Source organism: Mus musculus, chromosome 11, assembly GCF_000001635.26.
Source record: "Mus musculus strain C57BL/6J chromosome 11, GRCm38.p6 C57BL/6J".
Lineage (NCBI taxonomy): Eukaryota > Metazoa > Chordata > Mammalia > Rodentia > Muridae > Mus > Mus musculus.
In genome coordinates, this window is record NC_000077.6 from 43432749 (window position 1) to 43448969 (window position 16221).

The 16221-nt window shown below is 44.7% G+C and overlaps 1 protein-coding gene across 3 annotated transcripts; it reads left to right on the forward strand.

Moving 5' to 3' along the window:
• The first annotated feature begins 977 nt into the window (after nt 1-977).
• Slu7 (SLU7 splicing factor homolog (S. cerevisiae)) lies at nt 978-15234 on the forward strand. Of its 3 annotated transcripts, none has more exons than XM_011248823.2 (17): nt 978-1071; nt 3606-3737; nt 4597-4782; nt 5375-5528; nt 6056-6136; nt 6405-6569; nt 7863-7931; nt 8473-8520; nt 8698-8829; nt 9075-9172; nt 9283-9350; nt 9792-9931; nt 10526-10687; nt 11978-12082; nt 12436-12507; nt 12611-12724; nt 13264-15234. In XM_011248823.2, exons 3-17 carry the CDS (start codon nt 4613-4615, stop codon nt 13441-13443), a joined length of 1758 nt encoding a protein of 585 aa, XP_011247125.1. In that variant the 5' UTR covers nt 978-1071; nt 3606-3737; nt 4597-4612; the 3' UTR covers nt 13444-15234. The 3 variants fall into 3 exon arrangements, with proteins under 3 accessions (XP_011247125.1, NP_683514.2, NP_945174.1); NM_148673.3 differs by having other exon boundaries at nt 983-1071; nt 3606-3684; nt 13264-15233; NM_198936.1 differs by lacking the exon at nt 3606-3737 and having other exon boundaries at nt 983-1071; nt 13264-15233.
• Nucleotides 15235-16221: the final 987 nt, after the last annotated feature.

Sequence of the window (16221 nt, forward strand, 5' to 3'; positions counted from 1 at the left end):
GGTTTGGTACTCATTCTGGTTCACAGACATATATCTGCATTTCCAGTCACAGATGATCTAACGCCAATGATGTGCAAACTCACACACAAAAAACATAAGGCTTTTTTTTTTTTTTTCCTGAGACAGGGTTTCTCTGTGTAGCCCTGGCTGTCCTGGAACTCACTCTGTAGACCAGGCTGGCCTCGAACTCAGAAATCTGCCTGCCTCTGCCTCCCAAGTGCTAGGATTAAAGGCATGTGACACCACTGCCTGGCATAAGGCTTTTTTTTTTTTTTTTTTTAAGAAAAATAAATTCACCAAAGTCGCCTATTTTCCAGGAGTTTGTTTTTTATGGGGATGTTTGTTTGTTTGTTTGTTTGAAAAAGGGTCTTCCTATGTCACTGGCCAGGACCTCAAAGATATGCCTATCTCTGCTAGGATTAAAGGTGTGTGCCATTACGCCGACCTTTGCAGCATTTTCAATAATCATTTTTGCTAAGATTCTGTGCTGTAGGCTGGCAAGATGGCTCAACAGGTAAGAGCACTCACTGACTGTTCTTCTGAAGGTCCTGAGTTCAAAACCCAGCAACCACATGGTGGCTCACAACCATCTGTAGTGGAATCTGATGCCCTCTTCTGGTGTGTCTGAAGAGAGCTACAGTGTACTTATATATCTTTGGGTGGGAGCAAGCAGAGACTGACTGGGCGAGCGGGGTTGACCGGAGCGAGCAGGGGTCCTAAAAAAATTCAATTCCCGACAACCACATGAAGGCTCACAACCATCTGTACAGCTATAGATTATCCATATACATAAATAAATCTTTAAAAAAAAAAAAAAAAAAAAAAAAAAAAAAGATTCTGTGCTGTTCCAGAAAGAAAGCTGCACTGCCATCACTTCGCCTTTCTGGGTCAAAAAAAAAAAAAAAAAAAAAAAAAAAAAAAAAAAAGAGCCAAGCGCTTGCAAATGCGCATGTGCCGATCTCCCGGAAGTTATCTCTGCGCAGCCGGAAGAAGGCAGGGAACCCGGAAGTAAACATTGCCGAGTCGCTTCGTTTCTGGCGGATGGTTTTGAGTGGTCTGCGGCGCGACTGGGTAAGTTGGGGTTCTGAGATTGAGCAGACGAACTGGGGACCTCGGGGAGCGGGTATCCCCTGCAGTGAGTCCTCGCGGTGATGAGCCGTCGTGGAACGGCGGACCCGGGTGGAGACTGTGGCCCAGGACGCAGGCGCCGCCCTCGCGTTCAGCCGGACCGAGGCTGACTCCTCAAGGAAAAGCCCTGGTCACTGTAAGCCGGACATCCTGAGCAGCCCGTACCGAAGCTGAGCCCTCTGTCCCCAAAAGAGTTCCTTTGAGGTTCAGTTTTTTCCGTTAGGTGGAGATGATCTTATTTTGTGAGGGTCAAATTAGAATGTCCGTATTGCATCAGTGAGTGGGAGCTGTTAAAGTTCTAACTCGGAGAGAGCCGGACCCTCTGCAGAGCAGTGGAACCTAATGACAAAACACTTCAGTCCCTCTTAATCTTGAATGTGACAGGCCTGCACTCCAGTGTCTGTGGTTTGTAACAGGGGTTGAAAGACCAACTAAAGTCAGGCTTGGGTTTGCGATCTGTCGTCTCTCACTAATGTCTTGTTATCTGAAGGTGTTAACCCCCCCCCCCCCGCCCCAAACTTGTTTCCTCACCATAAAATAGGGTGGTTGTAAAGATTTGGTGACGGTCTGCATGGTAAATTAAAGAAATGGTAACTGTTAAAATGAAGATGATTAAATCTGTGCTTCTAGTATATACTACCACGGATTTCTAACACTTCTGTTTTTATTTTTAAGTCTATTTTATTTTAATTATGTGTATAAGTAGGTAGGTGGGTTTGCCCTTGTAAGAACGTGTGTAGTCTTCTTGGAATCCCTGTAGCTGGAGTTAGGGACAGTTGTGAGCCACCTGACATAGATGCTGAGAACTGAGTTAGGGTTGTCTACAGGAGCAGTAGGTGAACCGTCTCACCTGCCCCATACACAGACCTCTATGGTGGCATATGCCTATAAAGCCAGAACTCGGGAGATGGAGGCAGACACAATTTCACAGGAAAGTCATGGAGTTTAAGGAATGCTGTGGATAAATACTTAGTGTTCTGGGTGTGGATGTCATGTACACAGTTGGTTGTGTAGATTTGAAGATCAAATGAAAAGTCTAGGGCAGAGAGATAGTATGGAACCCCAGTAGTGGGATACTGTTCCTCCTGAATCTTGGCAACTGGTATTGTTTAGAGTGGTGAGTGAGGCTCTTGCTGCTCTGTAAGGAATCAGCCTCTAAATAAACGTGTGCAAATAGATGAGCCTGCAGAGAAGTCGAGAACAGGAGAGGTGTTCACGGAAAACCAGTAACATGTTATAGAAGCCAAAGAATGAGAATCTCTGACAAAAGAAGGCATGGAATGGTCGGGAATGGAAATGAAGTCAGTGACCAGAGCAGAGGAGTGCAAAGCAGAGGTATAAAAATAGGCACACTATGAATATGGGTGATTTTGTGGTGTGTGTTTGTGTGTGTGTGTGAGAGAGAGAGAGAGGCAGAGACAGAGAGAACTAGATATGCTAGGCATCCCTGAATGTAGACAGACCCATCTCTATTTTTTTCTAACAAGGTCTCATGTCTTGAACTCTCTATATATCCAAGGGTGACCTTGGTCTTCTGATCCTATATTCACATCGAGATTGCTGGATATCAAGTATGCACCACCAGGCCTAGTTTTTGTTGCACTGGCAATCAAACTTCTGCTAGGCAAACGCTCTATCAACTGAGGCTTCATCCCCAGCCCTGAACTTTGGTAATTGTTAAGGCATTGGGCCTTCAAGGGGAACAGTGATGTGCTCTGGTTTTTTTAGGTTTTTGGGGTTTTTTTGTTTGTTTGTTTGTTTGTTTTCCTATGGAAGATAAGTTTGAGACATGCAGGAGGGCTAATTTAGGAACATCTGTATGAAAGTCTTTGAATTTTTTTTAAAGATTTATTTATTGTTATTTGTAAGTACACTGTAGCTGTCTTCAGACACACCAAAAGAGGGCATCAGATCTCATTACACATGGTTGTAATGCTGGGATTTGAACTCAGGACCTTTGGAAGAATAGCCAGTGTTCTTAACCACTGAGCCGTCTCTCCAGCTCCTTAAAATTTTATATACATGGCTTTCTCTGCTTACAAATTGGAGTGTTGAGAGAATTGGCGCTAAGAATACGTAAAGACTTTTTTTCATTTTGAGACAAGGTCTCACTATATAGCCATGGCTAGCTGTGGATTCAATATGTAGACCAACCTAGTTCCAGACTAGCCTCCAACTCCAGAATATCCACATCCCTCTGCTCTCCAGGTGCTAGGATTAGGTTGTATATTACAGTGCCCAGTTTGTAAAGCCTTTTGAGTAAGGGAAACCGTTAGAACCAGTGAGATGGCTCAGCGGGTAAAGGCACTTGCTGCTGACCTGATGACCTGAGTTTGATCCCTGGGACCCACGTGGTGACTGGGGGAGAACCAACTCCTACAAGTTGATCTCTGACCTCTGTAGTGATAATTTTGGAGTTCTGGTTTCTTTTAAAAACATAGAAATATTATAAGAATATGTTATCATTTTAATCCCAGGTGGGGCTGCTTCGGACTGTTGCAGTAGCTGACTGTGATTTGCTTCATGCCCTAGCAGAGGCTTTGCCAGCAACTGCAGGTAGTTGCTGTGTTCATGTGACATTTGGAATTCTGGGGACTTGGACTTAGAGGGTAAATAAATGCTAGAGCCCCAAGAAGTGGGGTGGGTTGTTAGTTGTTGGGGGTTGTTGTTGATTGCTGGGGGTTGAGGTTTGTTAGGTAATCTTGTGCAGACAAGAAGAAAAAAAAATCAGATATCCTGACAACAAAGATCAAACTTGCCCCAAGGAACTCAGTGCCCCAATCAGCAGGAAGTATGCTAATGATAACCTTGCCTCCTTTCTGACTCCTGGCTTTCTTCAGGGATCTCTTTTCTTCCCTCTCTCTCCTTTCCTCTCTTTTATCTAGTGATAGGGGGTTGAAAAGGTAAAAGAAAGGGGATGAAGAAGGATGGGAGAGGAAAGAACCCACAAAGAAGCCAAATCCCACTAAAGACCTTCCCATACACTCCATGGCACGCTCGGTCCTTACCCGACCCTTCCACACGCCTGCACACACAAAAAATAAATAAAATGTAAAGAAACCCTCCTTTATAGGCACTTTGAAAGAATAAGAACATAGGAGACTGGAGAATGCTGTTAGTGCAGCAAGGACCCAGTTTTGATCACAACACCATAAAAAGTTTGTGAAGTAGCCATGTCTGGTGGTGCACGCCTTTAATCCCAGCACTCGAGAGGCAGAGGCAGGCAGATTTCTGAGTTCAAGGCCAGCCTGGTCTACAGAGTGAGTTCCAGGACAGCCAGGGATACACAGAGAAACCCTGTCTCAAAAAACAAAACAAAAAACAAAAAAAAAGTTTGTGAAGTAAGAGGGAGAAAAAAAGTGTAAGCGAGAGAGACCCTAGGAAAGCTCACCGTGCTCAGACACCGTTCAGTAGTGTCAGGGTGTATTCCAGGAGACCTCCATTACTGTACAAACTTCTCTTGTTTAGAGGATACCAGTTCACCATGTCGGCGGCCGCTGTGGACCCAGTTAGTGCGACACCCATGACGGGATCAAAGGAGATGAGTTTGGAGGAGCCGAAAAAGATGACCCGAGAGGACTGGAGGAAGAAGAAGGAGCTAGAAGAACAGAGGAAACTGGGCAATGCTCCTGCAGAAGTCGATGAAGAGGGAAAGTAAGTCTTCTGTTGCTGGTGTGTTTAAATCCACCCCCAGTTCATCGGGGGCCCACCCTTTGCTTTGGTAGGGGGTTGTCCTTTATTGTTCGCAGAATGTGTGTTCTTCTTTCTCATCTCCTCAGACTCATAAGTATGTAGTTTAGTAGACAAATGCTACTAAAGAGCTCATAGTGACTAGCAGTTGTCCTTTTTGACCTTTTTTCTGCCCCCAGCCTAAAGTGGCTACTTTCCCATGCTCTTATTTTGAATTTTTCAAATCTCTGAATTGTAATGCTTCTGTGATTGCTTTACTCAGTCGGCTGTGTGCACTAGTTTAACTTTCAGCTCCGATGGAGGGAGCTCGCTAACCCCTCCCTCCGTCTCCTTCCAGTTGTACCTAAGTCTCCGCATCTCTATTAGAAAGTTCCTCGGTGTAATATGACACCGTACATCTTTATTCTTAGTTCTTCAGTTAATGGAGATAGCAACCGTCTTCCCTCTCCATCCCACGGCAGGGTTTCTGTTCTTAGCCTCTGTGCTCACTACCTTTGTGGTTAAAATGCCATTTTCAAACTTCCTTTTTCACAATTTCACTTAAATTTTATTACAGAGATATCAACCCTCATATTCCTCAGTATATTTCTTCGGTTCCATGGTACATTGATCCATCAAAGAGACCCACTTTAAAGCATCAGAGACCACAGCCAGAGAAACAGAAGCAGTTCAGTTCATCTGGGGAGTGGTACAAGCGAGGCGTAAAGGAGGTATGTGGGTGGCAGCCTGTGTGCCCTTTTGCCGGTGGAGGTTTTTTTTTTTTATGAAGAACTTAAGAACTTTGAATGTGATGCTGTTTAAAGTAGGAAGGTATTGTGTGACCCTGGTGTTGAAATTCACAGTGTACACAGTGTTAGTTCCAGTCTTTTCTTATTTCTTCTTTTATATTATTAAAACCTTTAAACTTGGTCATCTCAGAACATGAAGGCTACCTGGTCTTCCTTTTTTTAAAGATTTACTTTATTATGTATACAGCATACAGTGTTCTGCCTGCATGTATTCCGACAGGCCAGAAAAGGGCCCCAGATCCCATTACAGATGGTTTTGAGCCACCATGTGGTTGCTGAGAATTGAACTCAGGACCTCTGAAACAGCAGACAGTGCTCTTAACCTCTGAGCCATCTCTCTAGCCCCTGGTCTTCCTTTTAACAAATAAAGTCTTTTAGTAGACAAGATAGTGAGAGCCAAAGTTACCTCTGATAAGAAGTTTGTTTTGTTCTTTTCTGTCCTTGAACAGAATTCTATAACTACCAAGTACCGCAAAGGTGCATGTGAGAATTGTGGAGCCATGACACACAAGAGGAAAGATTGCTTTGAGGTAAGTTTCCTCCAAGCCTGGTGGGAAAACGTCAGCTAGCCTTTTGTTTTCCCCTTGTTGGAAAACTTCTATTTCCTAAAGTTGTTTTAGAAAAATAAAAATGAATTTGCTTGAATTTAGTCTGGTATCATTACAGTTTCCTGTCCAAAGTCTGCCTGGTAACTAAAGACACTAAAAATGCCGTGGTGTGCCTGCGCCAACTCTGTAAACGTTGCAGGGAGTCTTCTGTGTGCTGCAAGTTCTTAGGGAGAGATCTGCTGCCTTTCAGAGACCGAGGCGGGTTGGAGCTAAATTCACAGGAACTAACATTGCTCCAGACGAGCACGTCCAGCCCCAGCTGATGTTTGACTATGATGGGAAGAGAGACCGCTGGAATGGCTACAATCCGGAAGAGCACATGAAGATTGTCGAGGAATACGCCAAGGTTGATCTGGTAAGCAGTTCCCTGCTTTCTACTTCCCTAGAGAAGTTCCATTCTGCGGTGTCTCTAACCTGACAGCGCTTTTGCACATCTTGGGGTGCTCTGAAGAAGGTGCCATTTCTTATAGTAGCATGTCTAATTCAATGGTGAATGTGGTGTGGTGGCCCTACTTGGCAGCAGTGTATCCCTCACCCCCTCCCCACCCCCTGAAACAAGGTCTTTCTATGTAGTGCTAACTGTCTTAGAACTTGCTGTGGAGACCAGGCTGGCCTTGAACTCTTGCATCTGCCTCCCAGATGCTATGATTAAAGGCAAGTGCCACCACACCCGGCTGGCAGCAGTTTCTTGAGTTTTTAGTTCCAGTGTGACCAAAGACACTAGACCTGTAAGAACAGACTGACATCCAGATCTTCTATTACTTGGTTGTTTATGGCAGTCTCATCATGTAACCCTAGCTTGCCTAGATCTCACTATGCAGATCAGGCTAGCCTAAAACTCACAGAGATCTGGCTAGCTGCCTCCTGAGTGCCGGGATTAAAGAAAGGTGTGACATCACCACACACAGCTGATTCTGGCTTTTAGAAGTTCTGCAGTCTTCATCCCTAGCTGCAGCTTGTGTCTAAGGCTGCTTTATAGTTGTCTCACATCCCATGTAAGAATAGCTGATTCGAATAGTTGATTCCTGTACGAGGAATATGGACATGTGCCAGCATGCCTGGCAAGATCACGGGACAGCATATAAACATCTAGATGTCATGTTTTTCTGAGCATTGAAACATACAAAAAGAGACCTGACCCTGCTGGAGATTGGTCAGCCAGTCACTGTGAGTCAGCAGCGCCTGCCAGTGTTGTTGGGGCTCTCTCTGCAGATAAATCTAGGCTTGTTCATGCAAGAGGCTAACTCTCTATAAACCTGCCTGTCCTTTCTCCTCCTCCTCCTCCCCTTCTTCCTTTTCCTCCTCCTTCTTTGAGACCCAAAATCCTACAGCTAGCTCTAAGGACCATTTCTTTTTCTTTTTCTTTTTCTTTTTCTTTTCTTTTTTTTTTTTTGTTTTTTTTTTTTGTTTTTATTTTTGTTTTTGTTTTTGTTTTTTGTTTTTGAGACAGGGTTTCTCTGTATGGCCCTGGCAGTCCTGGAACTCACTTGTAGACCATGCTGGCCTCGAACTCAGAAATCTACCTGCCTCTGTTTCCCAAGAGGACCATTTCTGAAAGCACTAAATTCACCCACTTTAAGTATGTACAATTACATTTAAATTGCCATCTGAATGTTGTAAGTAAAATTTAAATGTCTTTATTTTTTAGGCAAAACGGACATTGAAAGCACAGAAACTGCAAGAAGAGTTAGCCTCTGGAAAATTAGTGGAGCAAGCTGTAAGTAAAGATACAAGATAGTCAAGCAAAATATTCAGACTCTTTAAAACAGTGGTCCTCAACCTGTGGGTCATGACCCCTTTTGGGGTCAAACAGTTGGTTCACAGGGGTTACCTAAGACCATTGGTAACAGCACACACGTCAGGCAGCTTACAGCTGTCTGAGACCCCAGCTCCAAGCAACTCAGTGTTCTCTTCGGCCCTCCAAGGAAACACACACACATGTGCATGCACACCCACAGACACGTACATATGAAAGACATTCTATATCAATAAAGTAGTTCACAGTAGCTACTGTGTCAGAGTGTATGTGCTTGGGACAGGTGAGAAGTACTAGAGCGTGTTGTTGAAATAAACCAGCCAACCTTCCCTCCATTTCACCTCCTTCCCTTCCCTTCAGTGCTAGGAATTAGACTCAGGGTCTGGTGCATGCTAGGCACACAGCGAACTTCTCCCATATACCCATTTATAGCATGTTTTTTAAATTTGAAGTAATCTAAATGAAAAGGATTTACAGTTGTTTTCCTTCTTTCCTGATGCAGAACTCTCCGAAACACCAGTGGGGAGAAGAGGAACCCAACTCTCAGATGGTAAGGCGTGCTGGTCCTTCTGGCTGCAAGCTCTCCTAGTCCCACTGGCTCGGCGTAATCGCAGTCATGTGATAACTTTAAGTCACACAGTGAGCCTTTGTTTAAAGGGGAATGAAAACAAGAGCACAGTGCTGCGTCTTTTTGCTCAGTTTTCTCGTCCCCAACTCTTCCTTTCAGGAAAAGGATCATAACAGTGAGGATGAAGACGAAGACAAATATGCGGATGACATTGACATGCCTGGGCAGAATTTCGACTCTAAGAGACGCATTACTGTTCGCAATCTCCGGATTCGTGAAGATATTGCAAAAGTAAGTCACGTCAGCCTGACCTCCGGCTCTGAGAGATAGAGGTTCCGCACTTGCCCTGCCTGTGCAGTGTCTGTGTGTGGTTTGATTAGTGTAATTAGAGGTACTTGGAAGGCCGGCAACGTCGCTTCTCCTTGTACAGGACCTACACGTATGCTTAGTTAATCAGAGCCTACTCTTCTGCCCAGCTGAGGCCTTTCTTGCTATAAATCAGTGGTAACTCAGTCTTCAAATATTTTTCCTTTCAGTATTTGAGAAATTTAGATCCAAATTCTGCCTATTATGATCCAAAAACCAGAGCGATGAGAGAGAATCCTTACGCCAATGCAGGGAAGAATCCAGATGAGTAAGTATCCAGTTAAACTTACTGACTTTGGTGTAAAGGGTTCTGAGCTTTCTAAGTTGATTTTATAAGTGAGTTTTTCTTAAAGCAGTCTCTAACAACTGTGCTTTCAGAGTGAGCTACGCTGGAGATAACTTTGTTCGATACACAGGAGATACCATCTCCATGGCTCAAACACAACGTAAGTGTTTGTTCTATACCAAACACTTTATAGGCCTTTTATTTAGACTTTAGGGATGAGGACCAGCAGGATGGCTCAGGGTGCCTGCTGTCAGGCTTGACACCGGAGTGCTGTCCCCAGCATCCACATGGTAAATCGAGAGAATGGAGGAGTCCCCTGGCCTCTCATGTGTTCTGTGGCATGAGCATTTGCACATGCAGATAAATCAATGTAAAGAAGGAAACTGGAGATCTGAAGACAGGCATGATGGCATATGTCTATGACCCTACTACCTGGGACACCAAGGCAGGAAGATTGCCACAAGCTTAAGGCAACTGTCTCAGAAAAAGCCAGCAGTCAGAAAGAAAAGAGGGAGATGGGTGATGGCTACTTAAAGCTTGCTTTAAAAATGCAAAACCACAAGGAGCTATCAACTCATTGAGACACTTTAAATTCTTCTAGTGTTTGCTTGGGAAGCCTACGACAAGGGGTCTGAAGTGCATCTCCAGGCAGATCCGACAAAACTAGAGCTGCTGTATAAGTCCTTCAAAGTCAAAAAAGAAGACTTCAAAGAGCAGCAGAAGGAAAGCATCCTGGAAAAGGTAAGGCTAAGAAACCTTTACCTACTGCGTTAGAGGCATTAAGCTTGGTGTGCAGTACGGAGAGCCCCTTTTAACCCATGAGGCTTCTCTTCCTGTCCTCCTGCCAACTCAGTTGGTACAGACTTTTGCATCACTCACAACCCTCCGAGATGGAGTGCTAAGATAAATGCCTGTTCTTTCTCACACGTTGTTATGGCAGTGGGTCCCTGAACCTGCACAGCTCACACCTGCGTCACAGTCTTGCTTTCTCAATCCCAGCCCAGCATTCTAAAATGCTTTCTGAGGGCTCCAGGGCAAGGCCACAAAGTATGTCCCCATGTACAAAACACACCTTTGCTTTCGTCACATTTTCTAGCTTCCACACATCCAAACTCCAGGGATGGAGAAATTGGCTCCAACTCTTGATGGGGAAACAGTAAAGTTGTGAGGCAAAGAATATTGGGCATGTGCACACAAAAATCTCTGGCCATCTTGAAACTACCAGATAACTAACAAGGGAAACTTCTTATTTACCCGGAAAGATTTATTTACCATAAAGATTTGATATAAAAGTTTGGTTATAAAATGTGTTTTAAAATGCTCAATGTCCTTTAGTACGGTGGCCAAGAACACCTGGACGCCCCTCCAGCTGAGCTGCTCTTAGCCCAGACAGAAGACTACGTGGAGTACTCCAGGCATGGCACAGTCATTAAAGGCCAGGAGCGGGCTGTCGCCTGCTCCAAGTACGAGGAAGACGTGAAGATCAATAACCACACGGTCAGTGCTCGCTGGGCTCCGGGCTGTTTCTCTCTCACACACTTGAGCAGGCTGACCATCGGCTTCTCTGTGCTGCTGCTGCTGCTGCTGCTGCTGACGGCTTAGCTTAGCTTTATGATCTGCTTTCTGAAGTGAAAAAAAAATATTATTTCATCTGCATGCTTACCCAGAATCAACACGGTTTTTGTATGTTGTACCATTTATACTTTGTCTGGGTTTGAATGTACACACATGCAAGTTGTATTTAATAGTTTTTGGCAGAAATATTTGGAAATCACAGGTATGACATTTCACTCAAGCACGTCTTCTAAAAACGAGTGTGCACATGTGCAGGGGTTAAGTTAGAGTTGACGTCCTCCGTCCACTGGTGTGTGCATCCCAGGAGTCCACTCAGGCCCATCAGCCTTGTGTGTGAGCACATTACCCTCTGATCCTTCTCTCGGTTAAGCCTGTATTGATCATTGACCAAGTCCTGCTCTGCATCCGCCTGTTTCCTAGCAGGGTCATAACCTCCCCCGATCCCTACATGCCTTAAAACAAGAATTGAGGGTCAAAGCCCAGATTTAGTAGAGCCTAAATTTTTGGCAAGAATATATAGTAGATGATACTGTGTTCCTTAGTGCATTACATCATAAAGCGTGCGCACACACACACATACACACACATATATATATTTGGTGCTGGGGATTGGACCTAGGGCCTCATTCATGCTTAGCATGGTCTGCCACTGAGCTACAATCTTGACCCCATTTGTTGTGAACCTAAACTAACAAAACTTTAAACATCAAGGATCAGTAAACTTAAAACTGTAGCTGTACTATGTAGAGTAGAAAGAGCCAAACAGACCTCACACACTGTCAGCAAAATACAGTCTAACAAGGGTCTACGCACTGTTCAGCAAAGCCACTTATTAACAGTAAAACCTTCGGTTTGAAATGTTTCACACCTTAAGAGAATCAAATACTAAATTTTTTCATAGACTTTTTTGGGAGGTTGTGGGGTGGGAGTCAGTTTATTGAGACATGGTTTTACCCAGGCTGGCTCAAACTTGAATGTTCTGTCTCCATGCTGGGATCATGCCTGGCTTTTAAGAATAGAACTTAGACCATTATAACTACAGTGCCCAGCTTTCCAGCATTTGAAGTTGACCCACCCTCTGTCTCTGTTTTACCCAACAATGGAAATAAATTCAAGGTGGCTGCATCATTCTATACTCCTGTCAGCGGGATGGAAGAGTCTCTATCCCCAGGCTCCTTTCCAGATAACCTCTGTCTCTGTCTCTCTCTACAGCATATCTGGGGATCTTACTGGAAAGAAGGCCGCTGGGGATACAAATGTTGTCACTCGTTTTTTAAGTATTCCTACTGTACTGGAGAAGCTGGGAAGGAGAGCGTTGTGAGTATTACCCTCTAGCTTTTCTCTGTGTGGAGGAGATGAGTAAGGAGATGAGGTGGGGTTTCATGTAGGCATGGCTAGCCGAGAAGTCACCCTGGCCAGCGGTGCCCCTGAGCTTCTGACTGTGCTCAGGCCTGGCTTTAGGAGGTGCTCGGGATGGGGCCCAGGGCTTCGAAGGCTAGGCAAGGACTCTACCAACCAAGGCACAGCCATAGCCCTTGTCCTCTAGTTTTTAAAGGTGTAAGACAGTCAGGCTGCATAAATCCTACCTTCTCATGTTTCAAGTTCTAACCTGTTCTTCAAATGATTCGTAACTATAGTCTTCAACTGAAATTACATTTCTTTCCCCACAGAACTCAGAGGAGTGTATTATAACTGGTGCGACTGCAGAAGAGTCTGTGAAGAAACCTCAGGCCCTCCTGGAGGTCAGTGTGTGACCGTCTGCTCGGGATCACTAAGTCCTGAGCAAGCGGGTGTGGAAACGTGCCTGAGCTCTGTACTCACGTAGCCTTTCATTCTCCCTGACAGCTACATCAGGAGAAACTAAAAGAGGAGAAGAAGAAGAAAAAGAAGAAGAAGAAACACCGCAAGAGCAGTTCTGACAGCGACGATGAGGAACGGAAGCAGGAGAAACTGAAAAAGGTACTTTGTGACATCTCAGTCAGGAAAGTGACACGCAGCAAGCCAGACGGGGGCGGGGGTGGGGAGTGGGCGCTTGGGGCTGATGCTGCCATTCCTGCCTGCCTGCAGAGGAGACCACCCTGAGTGATTGTTTGCTCAGATCATGTGAGTCTGACTGTGTGTGTGTGTGTGTGCGCGTGTGTACACTCATGCAGAGGTCAGAAGGTAGGTGGCCCGAGTTGGTTCTCTCCTTCCACCATGTGGATTGTGGAGATGAAGCTGGAGTCATCCGGCTTGGCAGCAGTTGCCTATATGTACTGAGCCATCTCGCCAGCCCCTTAACAGAGTTTCTTTAACTTCTTAAAAAACATCATAGAACACTTTGTACTCTATGGAAAATAATAGATGAGCCAAATAGTAAGTGGTTGTTGTTTCATAGTGCAGGGGCTGACTCCATTCTTTCAGACAGTGGGGTTTGATAGAACACTCTATTCCATGGGGCCTTTTGTGGTCGGGTGTGATGGAGATTCATGGTGCTGCTTTTTCACATCTCGACACAGGCACTGAATGCAGAGGAGGCTCGCCTTCTTCACGTGAAGGAGATCATGCAGATTGACGAGCGGAAGCGGCCCTACAACAGCATCTATGAAACCCGAGAGCCCACAGAAGAGGAGATGGAGGCCTACAGGATGAAACGGCAGAGGCCCGATGACCCCATGGCCTCTTTCCTAGGACAGTGACTCGTCAGGATTGGACACATACACAGCATGTTCTTTCCAGCTCCTTGTCACCGAGAGATAGAAAATCTTTATCTGTCCTTCTTGCTCCCTGACATTAATAAATTTTTCTGAAGTCTCAAAGTCTTCTCAACAGTCAAGAAACCAAGCAAGCAAGCAAGAGCATCCAGTTGTGATTAGGGTTAAAATCATCCATCCTAATTAATGATTTGGAAAGTTTGACTCTCTTCCTCTCAAGTGTCTTGTGGAGTCTGCATGATGGCTCGTCTTGTAATGCCGGCACCTGAGAGTGGTGGAGACAGGGGGGTCAAGAGTTCAAGGTCAGCCGAGTATGGTAGTGCACACCTGTAATCCTGGCACTCAGGAGACTGAGGCAAGAGCCTCGTAGCATTAGCTGCATAGCAAGTTTGAAACCAGTCTGCACTACATGAGGCTTTGTCTCAAAATGAAAAAGTTTGAGATTATCCTAGGCTACATAGCAAGGTGATTTCAAGAAAGAGATGAAGGAAGGAAGGAAGAGAAAAACAAAGTCATTTGTTCATAGTGAGGTCTCCAGCTATGTACATGCCGTCAGTCCTCTGGTCTCTTGAATGTAGCCCCACCCTGTAGGTCCTCTCAAAGCCAGAGCCCTGTTCTTAAATTACTAGTGATTCTAGTAGTGACATCGTTAGTAATTTAACTCTATAATTGCAGTTACAGCATTTGGTTTTTGCCATCTAAGATTTTCTTGGTTTTAAACAAAAATATTCTATCTTTATCTGCAGCACAGAGGGAAATCTGCCGGGCATCAAATATCTGTGTCCCCCATAATCCTAATAATAAATCTATTTTTCATTCAGTTGTTAAACGTTGGATTTTCGTACACTTCCTTATACCTTACATCTTTTAATGGTCGTTGACTGCTTCACACTTACCTTGCTGAACATGAACTTTCAGACCTAGAAGTCACTTTTATGATTTATGATATATGATGTGTTTTTTACTATTGTATGTCATTTAATTCTGATCTGTTTAATGCTACAAAAGTAAAGTTGAAAAGATCTAAGACATCTAGTTACCTAGACTGTACCCAGCAGGTATCACTTGGTAAAAATACAAGAGCAAAGCCACTTGAGACTGAAGGTTCTTTAAAGACCGTAAGGATGGCTTCCGACGTGTCATGCTGCTGCTGTGATCTTCAGCCTGCCTTGCCTGGAAACATGGCAAAGACAATGCTGACACCACTCCACTGTGAGAGCATAGTCTGGGGACACTGACTCAGCGAGTGTGTTCCAGACTGACTTCCAGGACACTGTGTGACGTCAGCATCTCAGACAGGCAGGAGAAAAGCACCAGATACCTGGCTTTCCATGGTGTGAGCATTCAGACTGAGATTAGAACCGCAATGCAGGCTTGGGGAATTGGCTCAGTCAGAGAAGGCCTTGCTTTGCAAGGATGGTAAAGAGAAAGCAGACCAGCCAGATGCAGTCAGTGGTGTATGCTTGTAATCCCAGCCCTGGGGAGGCAGAGAAAAATACCTAAGGCTCAGGCTCACCAGCTCAGCCAAATCTGCAAGTACCAGACCAGTGAACAGCTCCGGAGGAACAGGTTGTTCTCTGACCTCTACACGTATGCCACGCTTGTACCCACACACGCGCACACACACAGACTTATAATGCAAATGGATCTCTGATCATAAAGGCCAAAATTGTGTTCTATCTCTACCTCGACATGGGTGGTTCAACACAAAGTCGGTTATTGGTGTCTATTTTGTGTATTTTCTTTTGTTAATAAAGATGCAATTGAGAATATTTAGCCATGAGTTGTTTGAAGTACCCCTGTTTGGCAGAGAAATGGACTATGGGGATGCTGAAGAACGTGGCTAAGTTTTGTGTTTACAAGAAACTTTCAGCACCCTTTGTCAAACAGTGTTTCTCTTCCACCCTGAGGCCTAATTTACTCTGCTTTTAGAAAGAATTCTAGAATACCCCTAGTCATATTACTGTTAAGTTGGGGAAGGGAGTGTAATGTGCAGATCTTGTAGCTGAGGACAAACATCCTACCTCCAGCTCCCAAGTGCTGAGGGTACAGGTGTACACCACTGGGCCCTGCTTTGTGAACTTTCATTTTATTATCTCAGTGTTGGAACTGTGAGCTGGAGCTGTCATGTTGTCACCAATACATCTCATGAAGGGCAAGATATTTATATTTTACAGTTAGCATGAGTCCTTGCCTCCAAACAGCTTGCTTGACGGCTAACAGTTAAAGCATTGCAGCCAACGTATGTCAGATCCAAATGTTGCCTTGTGTCAAGGCTTCGGTTTCAGGCTTAGATGGCTGCTGGTCTTTTGCAATTTCTCTGACAGGCTTTCTAGTATCTACATTGACATGGACATTGTAGTGGCTATTCTTGGTTGTCAACTTGACTATATCTGGAATGAACTACAATCCAGAATTGGAAGGCTCACCAGTGACCCTAATCTGGAGGCTGGGAGATACAAGTTTCTGACCTGGATCTTGGCATGGAGATCTTGAGGCATAGTGGCTATGAATTTCAGAAGATTAAGACAGGGAGATCTCCGAGTTCAAGGTCATCTGGGATTAAAGGCATAGTGATACACACCTTTAGTCTGGGCCACACCTGCTGGAGACCATATAAGGACATTTGAAGAAGGAAGATGGCCTCTCTCTTGGCCTGCTTGCCATGTGGGACTGAGCAACTGCTAGATCCTTGGATTTCCATTCACAGCTGCTGCTGACCATTGTTGGGAGTTAGACTATAGATTACAAGTCATCAAGAAA